The 15,087-nt window shown below is 60.2% G+C and overlaps 1 protein-coding gene across 2 annotated transcripts in view; it reads left to right on the top strand.

Moving 5' to 3' along the window:
* TBCD (tubulin folding cofactor D) overlaps window positions 1-15,087 on the top strand; it is a 180,245-nt gene that overhangs the window by 157,119 nt on the left and 8,039 nt on the right. For both annotated transcript variants that reach the window (XM_051838823.2, XM_002723042.5), the window contains 10 exons: window positions 5,123-5,185; window positions 5,892-5,968; window positions 6,111-6,192; window positions 8,229-8,347; window positions 9,788-9,879; window positions 10,274-10,414; window positions 11,474-11,557; window positions 11,954-12,112; window positions 12,179-12,317; window positions 12,970-13,091. In XM_051838823.2, coding sequence (XP_051694783.2) covers window positions 5,123-5,185; window positions 5,892-5,968; window positions 6,111-6,192; window positions 8,229-8,347; window positions 9,788-9,879; window positions 10,274-10,414; window positions 11,474-11,557; window positions 11,954-12,112; window positions 12,179-12,317; window positions 12,970-13,091 — 1,078 coding nt within the window. The remainder of the gene's footprint in view (window positions 1-5,122; window positions 5,186-5,891; window positions 5,969-6,110; window positions 6,193-8,228; window positions 8,348-9,787; window positions 9,880-10,273; window positions 10,415-11,473; window positions 11,558-11,953; window positions 12,113-12,178; window positions 12,318-12,969; window positions 13,092-15,087) is intronic.

Raw genomic sequence — 15,087 nt, 5'->3', positions numbered from 1 at the left:
CGTGCTCTGGGGAACAGAGGCGCGGGTTCTAGGAGTGTGCAGCTGGGCTCCAGGGCTGTGTGCCCTGACGCCTGCAGCTGTCCTCGCGTGTCTGCTGAGGGCCCCTGTGCCTTCTGTGGCTGTCAGCTCAGGGTTCTGAAGGGCTTGTCCTGGAAGATGGGCCCTAGAAGCTCAAGCCCATCTCTGCCAGCTACAAGGCAGTGGTGAGATCTGCCCACTCACTCGGCCAAGAGTGGGTAGAGTGCTGTGCAGCGGACCCGGCCGCAGGTGGCAGAGGTGGGTGACCGAGGCGGCTTCTCTCCCTCCCTGGGGCCGTGGCCCTGCCCCAGGTCTCCTCCAGCCCGTGGTCTGAGCTGTCCCGGAGTTAGGCGTGTGGCTGGGTTGGGGGTGGGGTGCAGGAGCTTTCAGAAGGCCTGCTTGCTACTCCTCCCTGCCCTCAGGAGGGCAGCAGGCACGGGGCACTCCCCACAGTGCGTGGCCTGCCAAGGAGAGGGCGTCCTCTGCTCTTGCGGTGTTTGATGTGGGTTACAAACCATCTGAACAACTTGCTTGGGAGAGGTAGCTTCCCAAGTGCCTGCACAGCAGCCGGAGACCAGGCACTGACCGCAGGCCTCCCAGCTGGGTGGGAGGCGTCACTTCAGCCGTCCCTGCTGTCTCGAGGTCTGCGTGAGCGGGAGGCTGTGTCAGGAGCCGGAGCGGGGCGTGGACCCGGTGCTGTGACGTGGGGTGTGGGCACCTGTGCTGCTAGGCCGAAACACCAGCGCTGGTGTTGGCTGTTTCCTTGCCAATATGGGAGAGGCGGGAGCTTTCGCCTGGCAGGGGTGGGGAGCCCTGCCAGTCTGATGGGTTGCCCTCTGCCCTTGTCATGGTCCCTGAATTCCAGTGCCTGGGACAGCCCAGCACACTGTGGAATGGGTAGGGGTCCCTGTGCCGGTGCCACGTAGGAGGTGAGCCTTGCCCTTGTAAGGGGGGGCCCGCCCCGCCCAGCACCAGCTGCCCTCCCTCGAGCTCGGGCCCTGCCGCCCTGGTGTGAAATTGAAGTCATCCCAGCCTGAGCTGTGCGGGTTCATGTGGATCGCGCACGTACTTAGTTCGTCCTCTCTCCCTGTCTGTGCTTCTGGCTTCCCGGGCTGCAGGACAGGTGCTGTGTGGGGCGCCCTCCTTCCTGAGGGTGCCTCTGCTTGGTTGCCTCTGTCTGTCTGTCTGTCAGGCCTTCTCTCACCTTCTGAGTGGAGTCCCTCTCTGCGAAGTTCGCTGCCAGTCCGTTATTACTGTTGGATGATCTGTCCATTTTTTCTGGCTTCTGAAATTCGCCTGTCGCCAGTTTCATAACACACCTGGAGTGAGTTGTCTGACTTGCGTGCCTGCGGGCCGTGCATGTTAGCTGATCTGTGGGTTTTGCGGGTGTTTCGGCCACTTTGGGAAATTGGTTCTTTGCTGTTGTCTCTCACACGTTGCTCCTCGTCCTTCCAGTCCTGGGAGCTCAGTGCGTGGGGGAGGCGTGTCTTCCCGCCCCCTCTCTGGTGCAGTTTGGACATGCTCTTTATCTGTCTTCTGTCTGCAATTCTGCACTTCCAGAACTCTGCTTTTCTTCCTGGTTCCCAGCTCCTTGAACGTGTCAGTGAGGTATAAAATCTGTGTCCAGTGATGTCGCTAAGTGCCTGTGGCTCTTTCTGGAGGCCAGGGTCACCCCTCGTCCAGAGACCCTGGCCTTTGGGGCAGGCAGGTGGCCAGGTCCAGTGCCGGGCTGTGCTATGTCCTGTTTCAGTATTGGGAGGTTTGGTGCCAGGCCTCGGCCGACCTGTTTCTAGGGTGTGGTTCTTTGGGTCCCAGATCTGTGGAGGGGTTTGCCAGTTCTCTCTGGACCTCTTTCGCCCCACCGGCTGTGGGCCCTGGTGGGCAGCCTGACTGTCCCTGATGTCAGAATGCCTCTCCTGGAACTCGCGGGGGTCAGGGAGCAGTCACCTGTCAGCTCGCTGTGACCAGTAGCCCCTGTTCATTTTAACTTTGTGCAGCTTTTAAAAAATATTGTCTTAGCTCTAGAGGGTTGCTCTGAATTGCCTGTTTGTTGTCTTTTAAAGAAGTGTTGTATTTTGAAGTAATTACAGACTCATGAGAAGTCACAAAGTTGGCACTGGAACCGTGTGTGCTTCTCCTGTGGCACACAGGCACACAGTCGGAGCCCGAGCAGGACAGGCCTGACCCGGCGTCACTGGTTCTCGTCTGTGTGTGCCGTGGGCCTGTGTGTGTCTGCTCCTGGGCGGTCTCTGCCACATGCAGATTAGTGTAACCAGCACGCGTCTGCTCTGCTCTGCTCTGGGCTGCACCAGTCTGCTCTGTGCCTGTGACTTTGTCGTCTCCAGGTGTTAGGTGAGTGGAGTTAGAGCTTCTCCTGTCCCCGCCCCCCCAGGCGCCCCAGGTTGCTGTGTGTTCCCTCGTCTGGTGTTCCAGAGTGCCTTTACCATTTCACCCACTGAGCGACACTGGGCCTTGTCCAGCTTTGGCCGCTGGGACCGTGTGCACACTCTCCCTTTCTCTGAGGCAGATGCCCACGCTCCCTGCTTTGTGAGAGCCTCCCCAAGTGACTGCACATTCTGCCTTTCAGTGCACCCTTGCTAGCATCCCTGTTGTTGTTGTTGTTTACGTTTATTTATTGATTTGGAAGGCAGAGTGAGAGACAGAGCTCCTTTCCATGTTTCACTCCCCAAGTGCCCGCAACAGCAGCCTGAGTCAGCTCCCGTGGGTCTCCCATATGGGTGGCAGGGCCCCAAGTATTTGACTCATCACCTGCCGCATCGGGGGTGCACAGTAGCGGGAAGCCGGATTGGAAGTGGGGGAACCAGGACTCAAACCCAGGCCCTCTGACATGCGGTGTGGACATCCTTAGCATCTTCCTAATCACTGGGCCGCAGGCCCCTGTATCCGTTTTCTAATGTTAGTTTCCCTGATAACTACTGGAATTGAACGTATTTTCTTGGGCTAAAGATGTGTGTGTTTATTTATTTGTTTGACATGCAGAGTGACAGATAGAGAGCTCTTCCACCCGCTCCCTCACTTCCCAAATCGCCACAATGACCAGGGCTGAGCCAGGCCGAAGCCAGGAGCTGGGAACCTCAGCCAGGTCCCCGGCGTGGGTGCAGGGGCCCAAGCACCTGGGCCATCTTCCACTGTCTTCCCAGACACATGAGCAGGGAGCTGGATCAGAAGTGGAGCAGCTGGGACTGGAACCAGCGCCCATGTGGGATGCCAGCACTGCAAGCAGTGGCTTAACCCACTGTGCCGCAGTGCCAGCCCATGTATTTTTTTTTCTCTTTTAATTCAATAAAATGCATTCAGTGTTCACAAGCAGGGTGAACCCCCAAGAAAACGGCTTTTAAAAATTGTGAGGCCTTGGATTTCCCAGTCCTTAAAATGTGCCGTTCAACCTCTGTGTGCAGAACAGAATGGTTTCTTTCTTAGACCACACAGATAGAGCAATAGCACAGAACAGAAAATCCAGGACCCTAATGTAATGTCTGTGTGTGATTCAGCATGTGGCGAAGTGTGTCTGACACAGGTGAGGCCGCAGGGACACGGCCATCTCTGTACCCCACTGCGGCCCAAAAAAGCTTGTGATGGGATGAGGACTTACCACCAGCTTAAGTACATAAGGTGCAGATAACGTTGATACCTTAAAAAATCTTAACGTAGAGATTTTCAAGTCTGTACAAAAGTAAAGAGAAACGCCCCAGGAGCTCCGTTGGGGCTGTCCGCAGCCTCCCTGAGGGTCCTGGCTTACCTGAGGCGGAGACGGCCTAACCAGGTGTGGTTTGTGTTGTGGCTCTTGACGTGAGACCCCCTAACACAACCGGCAGTAGTTCCACAAGATGGAAACAAACCAGGAATTCGCTGTGCTTGTCCATGTGTAGGGGAATGTGTAGAGTCAGTCGACAAAGCGTAGATTTAGAGACGATGTGAAGACACAAAGACTTCCTAAAACTGCCAAGAAAAGGGGAGGGAGCTGTGGAGGATCGGCCTGCAGCCTGGCGCAGGTTCTGTGAGTGCCCGAGCTGGCGACAGAAAACGCTTCCCCCCTCAGCTTGGCCACGGTTAAGCAGGAGTGCCCCTGACCGGGGTGACGGCGGTCTCTCGTGGAGCACGAGTCACTCCCTGACTGAGAGAAACCTGGTGTAGAACTGGCTGCTGGAGGCCGAGGGGCCAGGAGACTCCGCTGAGTGGAACTCCGGGGCTGTGGACGGGAGGAAGCCTGGTCTGTCCGAGACTTCCTGTGCTGCAGGGCGGCCCCTCCAGCTGACTTCAGCTCCGCTCTAGAGACGAAACTGCACTCCAGCCCCAGGTCCTGCCTATTTGCTGCGTGACCAGCGGTCGACTGCTGGTCGACGTTCACGGGCATTGATGGGTGCTGGTGTGGGCAGGCCTCTGTGGCACACTCGGCGTGGGCACGGGCTGCCTCTGGCTCTTGCCCACTCTGAGGGGTCGCTGTTTCATGAGGAGTGGTCCTTGGTCCTCCAGTCCGATTCCCCCTCCCAACACACAAGGAGGTTGTTACCGGAAACTGCCGACCGAAGCTCAGGCGCGTCTGTTGGAGCGGTATGTCCACATGACACAGCCCGCCGCACCCACACTGCACCGCGCTGCAGTCTCGCAGGAGGTCAATATTAGCCACGGGTGTTCCACAGCTGGTCCAGGACCGCCCCTCAGGGTGGTAAGGCCCCACTGCCGCTGCTCCTGTGCCCTGACTTTGCGCCTGCACCACCTCTGTGAACCACTGAGTGCTCCTACCTCCTACGGGAGCTGTGCTTGGGTGCGCCTTGGCTCAGGCAATCAGATGCTCTGCCGTGCGCCTTGCTGCGCAAGGAAACGCGTGGTGCGCTCTGGAGGGCAGGCAGGTCTCGCTGCTCTGGGCACCCTGAGCCTCTCTGGGCCTGGCCTGTGTTCTTCTGCTGCCCAGCCCAGGGACCACGCCTGCCCCTGGGCGCGGGAGGGATCTGCATGTTCCCAACCCAGGCAGGGGGAGGCAGAAGGTCGCTCTCTGCTGGCGGGGCACCTCTCAGATACAGCAGGTTGCAGGGACGGCCACGGACACCTGGGGAAGTAATGTTGCGTTTACCCTCTCTTCTAGTGTGCGTTTTAATAGAAAAGTTATCACTCTCCAGAATGCCCTTCAAAGGGGACGCCGTCATTGGTGAGTGTTTTCCTGTTAGCCACTCACATGTTTGCCCGAACTTCTAGAACGGCTGCAGGCTCCAAAGAGAAGTTGCCCTGTGGGGATGGACAGTGCAGGGGCTGAGGTTTAAGGTGGCAGCGCCACCCTCCCTACAAACAAAGGCAGCCTGTGTCCCACCTCTCCTGGGTGCCCTGCACGGTGCTGGCCACGCTAGCTCAGTCCCCTCTCCCAGGCAGGTGGACGAGCACCCAAGTAACCAGGCCCTGTGTCCCAGGAAAATACCTGCAGCTGGCACCCAGGGCCGCGTGAGCAGCAGGAAGTGCCAACCCCGCCACAGCCTCAGGACCCAAGACGGGGGCTGTGGGGCTGGCTGTGTCCTGGGTCTCTGCTGCTGTGGGAGTTGGGACCTTGTTCCTTTTCTTTGCCTGCTGTTGGCGCTGAGTTGAATGTTTGGGTTTGCGCCGATGGGAGGAGACAGGCAGTAAAAGGCCATTGGGAGCTCGCCGTGCACCAAAGGCGCCACTTCCCACAGTGCAGCGTACGAGTCGTTCAGCTTGCAGAGTGTAACATGTCGTGGCCAGGAGGCGACTCTCCCGGGAATGTTAGGTTTCCTGCAGACGCGCCTAATGCTTTCACTTTAGAGTTAGTGGGAGATACGTTTGTTGATCTCAATTTCAGCCGAATATTCTAATTGGGTAAATGAACATCCATGGTTCCTTGACAGGTGGCTGGCGGTGGCTGATAGATGACACGTTCAGGAGCCTGTATCTCATCTCAAGTCATTCCAGACAGCAGATCAAGGTAGAGTGAGCACAGCACCGCCGCCCGCACTGCACACGTGCACATGTGGTGCCGCCGCCCCTCCCGGACTCGGAGCAGCCGCGGGCGCCAGGGTGGGGGCTTTGCCTGGCGGAGCCTCCGCACTCAGGTTCTGTTCTTTTAGGAGGCAGCCGTCTCGGCCCTGGCCGCACTCTGCCGCCAGTACTACATGGAGGAGCCGGGGAAGGCAGATGCTGCGGTTCAGGGTGAGTGGACGGGGCAGGTCCTCCCCTGCAGGCTCCAGGAGGGCGGGCGAGGGCCGGGCTTGTGCTGCTCATCTTGCAGCGGTCCTGAGTGGTGACGGGCGTCAGGAAGGGCGGAGAAAGGACTCTGGGTGATCTGGGGACGCTCCTCTCGGGCCCGAGCAGCTTTTGCTTTGTTGTCACACACTCAGGTGTGCCATCCGCCCCGAGGACCACTGTGTGGCCACTCATCCCAGGCCAGTGTCACCGGGCCACGTCTAGAGTCAGCTGTCACTCAGTTCAGCCGTGTTTTCCTACTTCGTCTCCCAGTTCCAGCCCCTCCTGTGCGGAGCCCTGGCCTGCCAGGGGCCGACTTGCTGGCTCTTTCCTCCTGTGTGTCCCCTCGCATCTCCTTGGTGCTTCTGTGCACTGTGCCCTTCCCGCCTGACTGCTGTCAGCTCAGCGCTGCTTTCCCGGCGCTCCCGAGCCTCGGTCACGCTTCCTCCTGGGAGTCTGTCTGTCGAAGCAGCGGTTGCTTCACTCCTCTCCGTCTCCTTTTTGTTTGAGAGACAGAGAGCTCTCGTCCCGTGGCTCACTCTGCCAGATGCCAGCAGCAGCCAGGGCTGGTACGAGCTGTCCTGTGCACCATCTGGCTCCCGCCTGTCCCTGCCGTGCTGGACAAAGTGGGCGTGAGGATGCTGCCCCCTTGCCCCCTCGCTGCCCAGCAGGGCCGTCCCGGACCAGCTGTGGCTGTGTCGAGCTGGTTTCTGGCACTGTAGGCTCTCGTTCATGAGCACGGTCTCACATCTTTAACAGTGTGTCATTTTCATCGGCTGTGTTAGTCTCCAACATTTCTTCATATTCTGTGTGACACATGCCTTGCAGTCACATCAAGAGTATATGAAACAGTATTTTAGGTTACAAAGTATAAAAGTCACGTGTGCCAGTCAAAACTGCTGTGATTTCTATGAAAATTAGCAGATAGCCTACAGTTGGGTCTCTGGACAGGCTTTGTAAGCTAGAGATGTTTTACAGCAGCCCCGCGCCACAGGCGACGGTAGCCTTTACCAGTTGGATTAGTGGGGTCTCGCTGAGCTTTCTGCGTGAGAACTCCCTTCGTGTCAGTGTGAATTGAGAGGGAAAGGAGAGCGGAAATTGCTCTGCTAAGGTGAGTCTCTGGGCTGTGAAGATGATGGAGACGCTGAGTCACTTAGTGGGTGCAACTCGAACTCCACGGTGTGTGTTTCCACCTGGCACGAAGACAGGAGACATGCCCGGGTCCAAGGGCCTGCCCTGCTGGATCAAACAGCCGTGACCGGGGCTGGGGGTACAGCAGAGAGGACGCGCAGAGGCGCTGGCTGCCTGTGTGCCTCTGAGCCGTGTCCCTTCCTTTCTGAACCTTGGGTGCGCGCCAGCCCTGCCTCGGTTGTCACTGTTCCCCCACTGCTCCCTCACAGCCCTGGGCTCACACCCGGCTGGGTTTGCTGCGTTCTGCGTTTGTGAGGAAGACACTGTTTCTGCAGTAAGCATTTTTTGTCCTTAGTGAATAACAAAGGAGCACTGTGAATGTGTCTCCTGCTGTCCTAATCCTTTGGAGTTCATTTTCCTAGAAGGAAGCCCTGTGGTTAGAGTTGCTTTTGAAAACCTTGAAATGGGGAAGGCACCTGACCGCCCAGTAGGCCGCTGGCGGGACCCCCGTGTCCGCCTGCCTGCAGCCTCCCGCTGAGGTGCTCTGCTGGGGGCAGCCGTGAGGGCTCGGAGGCCTGGTCCCCGACTCTGGCCCAGCCATGGCAGGCATCTGGGGAGTGAACCCGTGGACAGGAGTGTGCGCAGCCCTCTCCCTCCCTCCCTCTCTCTGTCTCCCTCTCTCTGTCCCTCTTGGATAAAACCACCTTGGAACGATTCCTTCTTGGCATGTTTTGACATGCACCGCTTGGGAACTGTGTCTGCTTTGGAAGCCAGAAGCAGTGGCTGTCTCCCTTGAACGCCATCTTGCTGGCCTGTGGAGTGTGTTGGTGTGCCCGTGACTGATGGTGCCGTGGCTCTCTGCTGCTTTTCAGAGGAGCTGATTGGGCAGTATCTGGCTGAGCTCCGGAGCCCCGAGGAGATGACACGCTGCGGCTTCTCGCTCGCCCTGGGCGCCCTTCCAGACTTCCTTCTGAGAGGCAAGCTGCAGCAGGTGACGTGCACGTGTGGGCAGAGCGTCAGACCACCAACAGTCCATGCGGGGCCTGTGGCTGGGAGGGATCTCTGAAGCCAGCGTGTGGCTGTGGGGAGCAGGGGGAGCAGCGCCCAGGGCTGTGCCAGCTGTCCTGCTCCCAGGCTGGGTTGTGGGCATAATGGCTGCCGCGGCAAGGCTGTGGCAAACTCCGGCTGGTCTGCACGGAGGCTCCCAGGACTCCTCCTCCCAAGTCAGCCATGGCCGTGGGTCCCTGCCTGCCCCTCAGAGACAAAGAACCTCTGTGGCTTTACCCGGCACCCCCCAAGGCAGTGGTGGCCTGAGCTAGGAGCACGGATGTCCTGGGGGCCCGATCTGCAGGGTGTGCTGGCTGGGGCCCTCACCCAGCCCCCAGATCTTCCCTCTGCTGTCAACTGCAGAGGCACTCGTACCCGCGGCTGCTCTCAGGCCCTCGCCCCACAGGGGACGCTCGCATCCTCACCACTCCCGAGCCCCTAAGTCTCACTGCCTCCTTCACGTCTGCCGTCGCTGCACTGGCTGCCCCTTGTCAGCCTCTCAGTGACCACAGTCCTTGTGCTGAGCTCCTGGCAGGGCCTGGCGGTGCCACACAGCCAGCTGCCTGCTAGCCTCGTCCCCCAAACCTGTCTTCCCTCCCCACTGAACCACCACCGAATCCTGTGGGTTTTTTTTTTTTATGATGGATTTATTTATTTGAGAGGTGAAGTTCCAGAGACGGGGTGGGGGGGTGGGGGAGAAGAGAGAGAAGAAAGGGAGTAGAGAAAGAGAGAGAGGTTGGTCTTCCATCCACTGGTTCATTCCCCAATTGGCTGCAACGGCTGGAGCTATGCCTATCCAAAGCCAGGAGCTTCTTCTAGGTCTCCCATGCTGGTGCAGGGGCCCAAGGACCTGGGCCATGTTCCACTGCTTTCCCAGGCCACAGCAGAGAGCTGGATTGGAAGTGGAGCAGCCAGGACATGAATGGGCACCCATATGGGATGCTGATGCTGCAGGCGAAGGCTTAGCCTACTCTGCCACAGCGCTGGCCCCAGAGTCCTGTTTGTCCCAGCTGCTCCCTGCCGAACCTGGACCGAGGCAGGAACAGGCTGTGGGCATGGTCGTTCCCGCACAAACCCCGGTGCCCTCCCTCGCCCTGAGCCCACGTAGCTGCTGTTGTGTCTGAAACCCTCGATGTGTGGACAGAGACAGAGCCTGGAAGGAGCACGTTTTCATTTGTCTTCTGCCAGGTCCAGGAGTGGACAGGGGGAACCTTGCCCAGGGCGAGGCTGGGACTTGGCAGTGGCATGGGCCGCAGGCTCTGTCTCTGAGTCCGGAGCTGCGGCCGGGCCTGTGGCTGTGAGGGGGGTGCTGCCAGCCATCTGGGGACTAAGGCCTAGCTGCTCCACAGGTGGTGGCGCCACGGTGACTTTTCACTGCTTTCAGGTTCTTGCGGGCTTGAGAGCCGTTACCCAGACTTCTCCCGGGAACGTGAGCTTTGCCGAGTCCAGGAGAGACGGCTTGAAGGCGATCTCCAGGTGAGTCTGTGAGCCCAGCACCGGGCGCTGTCAGGAGCCCAGTCGGAGCACTGTATGTTTTATGTTCCAGTTCCTTCCTCTTTCAGAGTTCTCAGTGTTTCTGTGTGGAGGCTCGTTAGCAGTGAGTCCTGCTTACGACAGACGTCCAGCCCACAGAGCGTTGCCTTCCCTTGAGTTGGCCTGGGCGACCTCGGTGTGGGGCCGGGCGCTGGCACGCTGGCCGTGCCCACCCGCACAGGCAGCCCCACTCCTGCTCCTGACGTTGGTGTCAGCCCCCTCCTCGGTGTGGAGGCTGGAGGACTGGCCACGCCGTGGGCAAGGGGCTCTGCGGCAGGAAGAGGCTGCCAGGCCACGGGCGTGCGCTGTTACTTACCTCTTACGTTTTCCACGGCAGCGTTTGCCAGACGGTGGGTGTGAGAGCAGAGGGCGCCCCGGACGAAGCTCTGTGCAGAGAGAACGTGTCCCAGGTGTACTGTGCGCTGCTGGGCTGTATGAACGACTACACCACGGACAGCAGGGGCGACATGGGAGCCTGGTAAGGGTGGCACTCGTCTGCCGAGTGTCCCTGCGTGTCGCGTGGTTTCCACTGTGCCAGTGGCCTCAAGGCGGGACCTGGTCTGCACGCAGAAGCACCGTCTCAGTGCCGCTGTGCTGCAGTAGGTGCCTGCTGTGGGCTCTGGCGCCTGTGGTGGAGGCCGGGCGTGGCTGCTTCCTGCCATGGTGGATGTGGCACAGCCTCCTGGGGCCCCTGGGTGTGCGGCCCTGCTCTCCCTCCTGCAGACGTGTGCTCGGCCGGCTGTGTGCAGCCTCACCTCGGGCCGCACGGTGCAGACCTGGGACCCCACTTGTAGCATATGCCCCCTTCCCCAGGGCTCCCCACAGTGCTTTGCAGTGTGGGGCCCCTGCCCGCCCCAGGGCCCCCATAGCATGTTGCTGAGCCCTCGCCCAGTGAGCAGCTGCGTGTGCTCTGGCTGGTGAGGTCCTCACAGGGGGCCCAGCCTCGTCTCCGGGGCAGCTCCCGTCCTGCCAGCTGTGCGGGTGCTGTTGGCCTGCCATGTCCAGTCCCCTGCGGCAGCGGGGGTGGCCTTTGGTGGCCTTGTCTGCGCCGCGTCTGCTGTGGACCTCCCAGCCTGGGTGCCTTCCCTCTTCAGGACCTCCTGGCCTCGTAGCACAGACCCAGCGTGGGTGCAGAGCGCTGCCTGGGTGAGCAGGAGTGGCCGGGGGCTGTGCCCTGGAGGCTCGGGCTGCTTTTGCCCTGCGGTTAGGCAGTAGGCTTCGCTGTCTTTCACACACACCATGTTGTGGGGAGGGCGCGATGGCGCAGCGGAGGCAGCACCACTGGCCCATGTTGGGGGACTCCTGTTGTGTGCGGACGGTGTCCTGGGGTGCAGACTCGGCCTCCTCCAGGGGACGCTTCCTGCGGAGGGGGATGCTCGGACGTCTGGGGCCCTGCGTGTGGCTGGCGGTCTCCCCACGTGCAGGGGGTCTCTGACACTCCTCGGAGATGGGCCCCATGTGGCGTGTGTGTGGGTCCATCTTGGGCGGCTGGAGTCTCCTCCCACACGGAGCTTCCCTGCGTGTCTTCACCCCACAGGGTCCGTGAGGCCGCCATGACCAGCCTGATGGACCTGACGCTTCTGCTGGCCCAGAGCTGCCCCGAGCTGATCGAAGCCCACGTGTGAGTGTCACGGGGGCACCTTCTCCCCACACCAGCCTCTCAGCCTCTCAGCCCCTGCTGCCCTGCCTGGACCCCTCTTCAAGACCCTCTGCTCGGCGCCCCAGGCCGCTGGCCTCCCTCCCCCTGCCACTGCTGTGTTGCTGAGGCCGTCAGAGCACCCACTGGGGCGACTCCTGGTCCAGGTCTCTAGTGCCTCCTGCCTCTTCCCTGCCACCTCCCCCTCCTTCCTCTCTGCTCTCACCCCGCCCGGGACCCCACACCCACCCTGTAACGGCTTCTTCATCAGTGTGCACTGAGCACACTTGGGGATTCTGGGTTGGGAAGGTGGCCCCCGGACTCTGTCCCCTGCTGGCCAGGGAGCGGGGTTGTGCTGAGCGCGCCCGGTCTCTCTTACAGCTGTGAGCGGATCATGTGCTGCGTGGCCCAGCAGGCGAGCGAGAAGATCGACCGGTTCCGTGCTCACGCTGCCCGCGTGTTCCTGACGCTCCTGCACTTTGACAGCCCTCCCATCCCCCACGTGCCTCACCGAGGAGACCTGGAAAGGCTGTTTCCCAGGTACTGTGGGGGTGGGCTCCCCCCATGCCGGCCCCCAGCGCGGCCTCACGGTGCTGCCCCCTGCAGGTCTGACATGGCCTCTGTGAACTGGAACGCACCCTCCCAGGCCTTCCCTCTCATCACCCAGCTGCTGGGGCTGCCTGCCTACCGCTACCACGTCCTGCTGGGCCTGGCTGTGTCTGTGGGTGGCCTGACAGCGTCCACGGTGAGGAGGCAAAGGGCCGGGCTGGGGGTCGGGGCTGGGGAGGTGGAGCGGCCCTGTGAGGTGTTGCCACCGTCTCCTGCAGGAACACTGTGCAGAGCCACGTTGCGGCCCCACCCTACACGGGCGTGGCTGATGCTTTGGTGGCCTTCTGTGGCCTTGCTCAGGGCGCGTTGCTCCACATCTGGACGTGCAGTTTGAAACGTTTCTTTACAGCATTTGAAGTTTTGGTATTATTAGAAATGAGTACTGACGCTTTTCTATTATATTTTTAGCTGATCACTCCTGCTGCCTAAGGAGCAGCTCCTTTGTCTTATGTTTTTCCTTTGGGACATTTTACAACGTGCATGAAAGCCCAGAGAATGCTTTAGTGGACATCCCGGGCCAGTGCGTCCCTCCTGGTCCCCAGTGGGGTTCCAGACCCACCTCGCGCCAGTGTCTCGGGGTCATAGGTCCTGTGGGCACTCGGCTTGCTGGCGGTCACGCAGCCCTGACAGGACGGCTGTCAGCAACCAGCCCCTTCTGCTGCTGTGCCCGGTGGCCGTGCCCGGTGGCCGTGCCGGCCGAGCGGCTACAGCCCTTGTCCCTGTCACCTCAGCCCGGGGGCCGCGGGGGGGCGGTGCTGCTGCCTCACGCTGTCATCTCCGTGTCACAGGTCAGGCAGTCTACGCACAGCCTCTTTGAGTACATGAAGGGGATCCAGAGTGACCCACAGGCCCTGGGCAGCTTCAGCGAGACCCTGCTGCAGGTCTTTGAGGACCACCTTCTGACTGACAGGTGTGTGGAGGTGTGGGCGGCACGGAAGACTCGCACCCTGTGTCCACGGGCCCCGGGGCCTTAGCAGGAGGGGTGGCACAGTCGCACAGGGCCAGTTGGCCACTGCCAGTCGTTGGAGTGGGCACTGGCTCACCTGGGCCCTCTCCTGGCCAGCGCTGTCCATTTCAAAGACGGTGAACAAGGACCCAGGATATGGGACGTGGTTCTCGTCTGTCAGGAGCTGCCCGTGCTCCTGAGCGCCTGTGGGGGGATCATGACTTGAGAAACGGGACGGTTTCCTGTCCATTTGGGCTGCAGCTTTTTAGCTGTTTTACACAGAAGTGGGGTACAGACCCCACAGGTCCCGACGTCAGAATTGAGAGCCTCCCCTGGAGCCCTCCAGGGGACTGCTGGGTCCTTGGTGTCCTCTCCGCACACGGAGCCCAGCCAGCGGCCTTGTCTCTTCCTGTGAACCTCTGCTGAGGGAGGAGGGACGGGGAGGCCACGCATCGTGGTGACACATGTGCACCTGTGAACACCAGTGTCCCACAGTGAAGACCGTAGCCACCGTGGCTTTGTTAGCATCTCCTGGGATTCGGTTTGAGTGAACCACGTGGCATGTGTCGTGTGTGCTGGCTGTGTTGTCCACTGCGTGTCACTGGGGATGGACCAGGATTCACCCGTGGACAGGCATTTGGGCGGCTTCCGTCTGGGCTGTTAGAAGGCCACAGGGAACGTGCTGGTCCAGCCAGCTCTCCACCGGGGGTCACTGTGCTCGGCGCCTCTGTTCCCACCGCCAGCCCCCAAGCAGGCACCTCACCTGCTGTGTGGACTTCCTGTCAGTTGGTTCCGAGGGGTGGAGTGGCTGGGTCATGGGGCAGTGAATGTTTTTTACGTTTTCCCAGCATCCCCGCTGGTGGCGTCATGAGCGCTGGTCGTCCCCTGTCCTCACCAGCACTTGGAACGGGGTCTTTCTCCTTGTAGCCCCTGCTTTGTGGGTTCCCCAGTGGCTTCAGCTTGTACTTCCCTGGCGATGACGATGCGGAGCAGGCTGCGGGGCGCCGTCTGTGCGCCTCGCGGCTCCCGGCCACTCTGGGCTCAGATTTTTTTGTATGCACCAGACGGACCCTTTGTCAAGCAGCTGACTGGCAGGTGTCTCAGGCTGTGGCTTGTCTCCTGTCGCTTCCCTCACCTTGACCAGATCCGTGTGTCTGCGTGTTCTGTGGCCTGTGGTTTCCAGGTCGTGTCTGAGAATCTGCCTGCTCTGAGTGCACAGATCCTGTTTTGCCACAGAAGTTTCATGGTTTCAGGTTTACGTTTGCTAACTGTTGTTTTCAGTTTTGTTTGTGTGCATGTGTGGTCAGTACTTGTTTTTATGTTTTTTAAAGGATTTATTTATTTGAAAGACAAAGTGACAGAGGAGATAGGAGATTTTTTAAAGATCTCTTTTTTTTTAAATTTTTTATTTTTTATTATTATTATTTTTTTGACAGGCAAAGTGGACAGTGAGAGAGAAGAGAGACAGAGAGAAAGGTCTTCCTTTTGCCGTTGGTTCACCCTCCAATGGCCGCCGCGGCCGGCGCGCTGCGGCCGGCGCACCGCGCTGATCCGATGGCAGGAGCCAGGAGCCAGGTGCTTTTCCTGGTCTCCCATGGGGTGCAGGGCCCAAGCACCTGGGCCATCCTCCACTGCACTCCCTGGCCACAGCAGAGAGCTGGCCTGGAAGAGGGGCAACCGGGACAGAATCCGGCGCCCCGACCGGGACTAGAACCCGGTGTGCCGGCGCCGCTAGGCGGAGGATTAGCCTAGTGAGCCGCGGCGCCGGCCTGATAGGAGATTTTCCATCCGCTGGTTCGCTCCCTAAATGGCCACAACGGCCAGGACGGGGCCAGGCTCTAGGCAGGAGCCTGGGCTCCATCTGGGTCACCCACGTGGGTGACAGGCGTCATCTGCTGCCCTCTCAGTGCCTTAGCAGGGAGTTGGATTGGGAGCAGAGCAGCTGGGACTTGAACCGGAC

Source organism: Oryctolagus cuniculus, chromosome 17 (assembly GCF_964237555.1).
Source record: "Oryctolagus cuniculus chromosome 17, mOryCun1.1, whole genome shotgun sequence".
In the NCBI taxonomy this organism is placed as follows: Eukaryota; Metazoa; Chordata; class Mammalia; order Lagomorpha; family Leporidae; genus Oryctolagus; species Oryctolagus cuniculus.
This window is presented reverse-complemented; position numbering and strand designations above follow the sequence as displayed.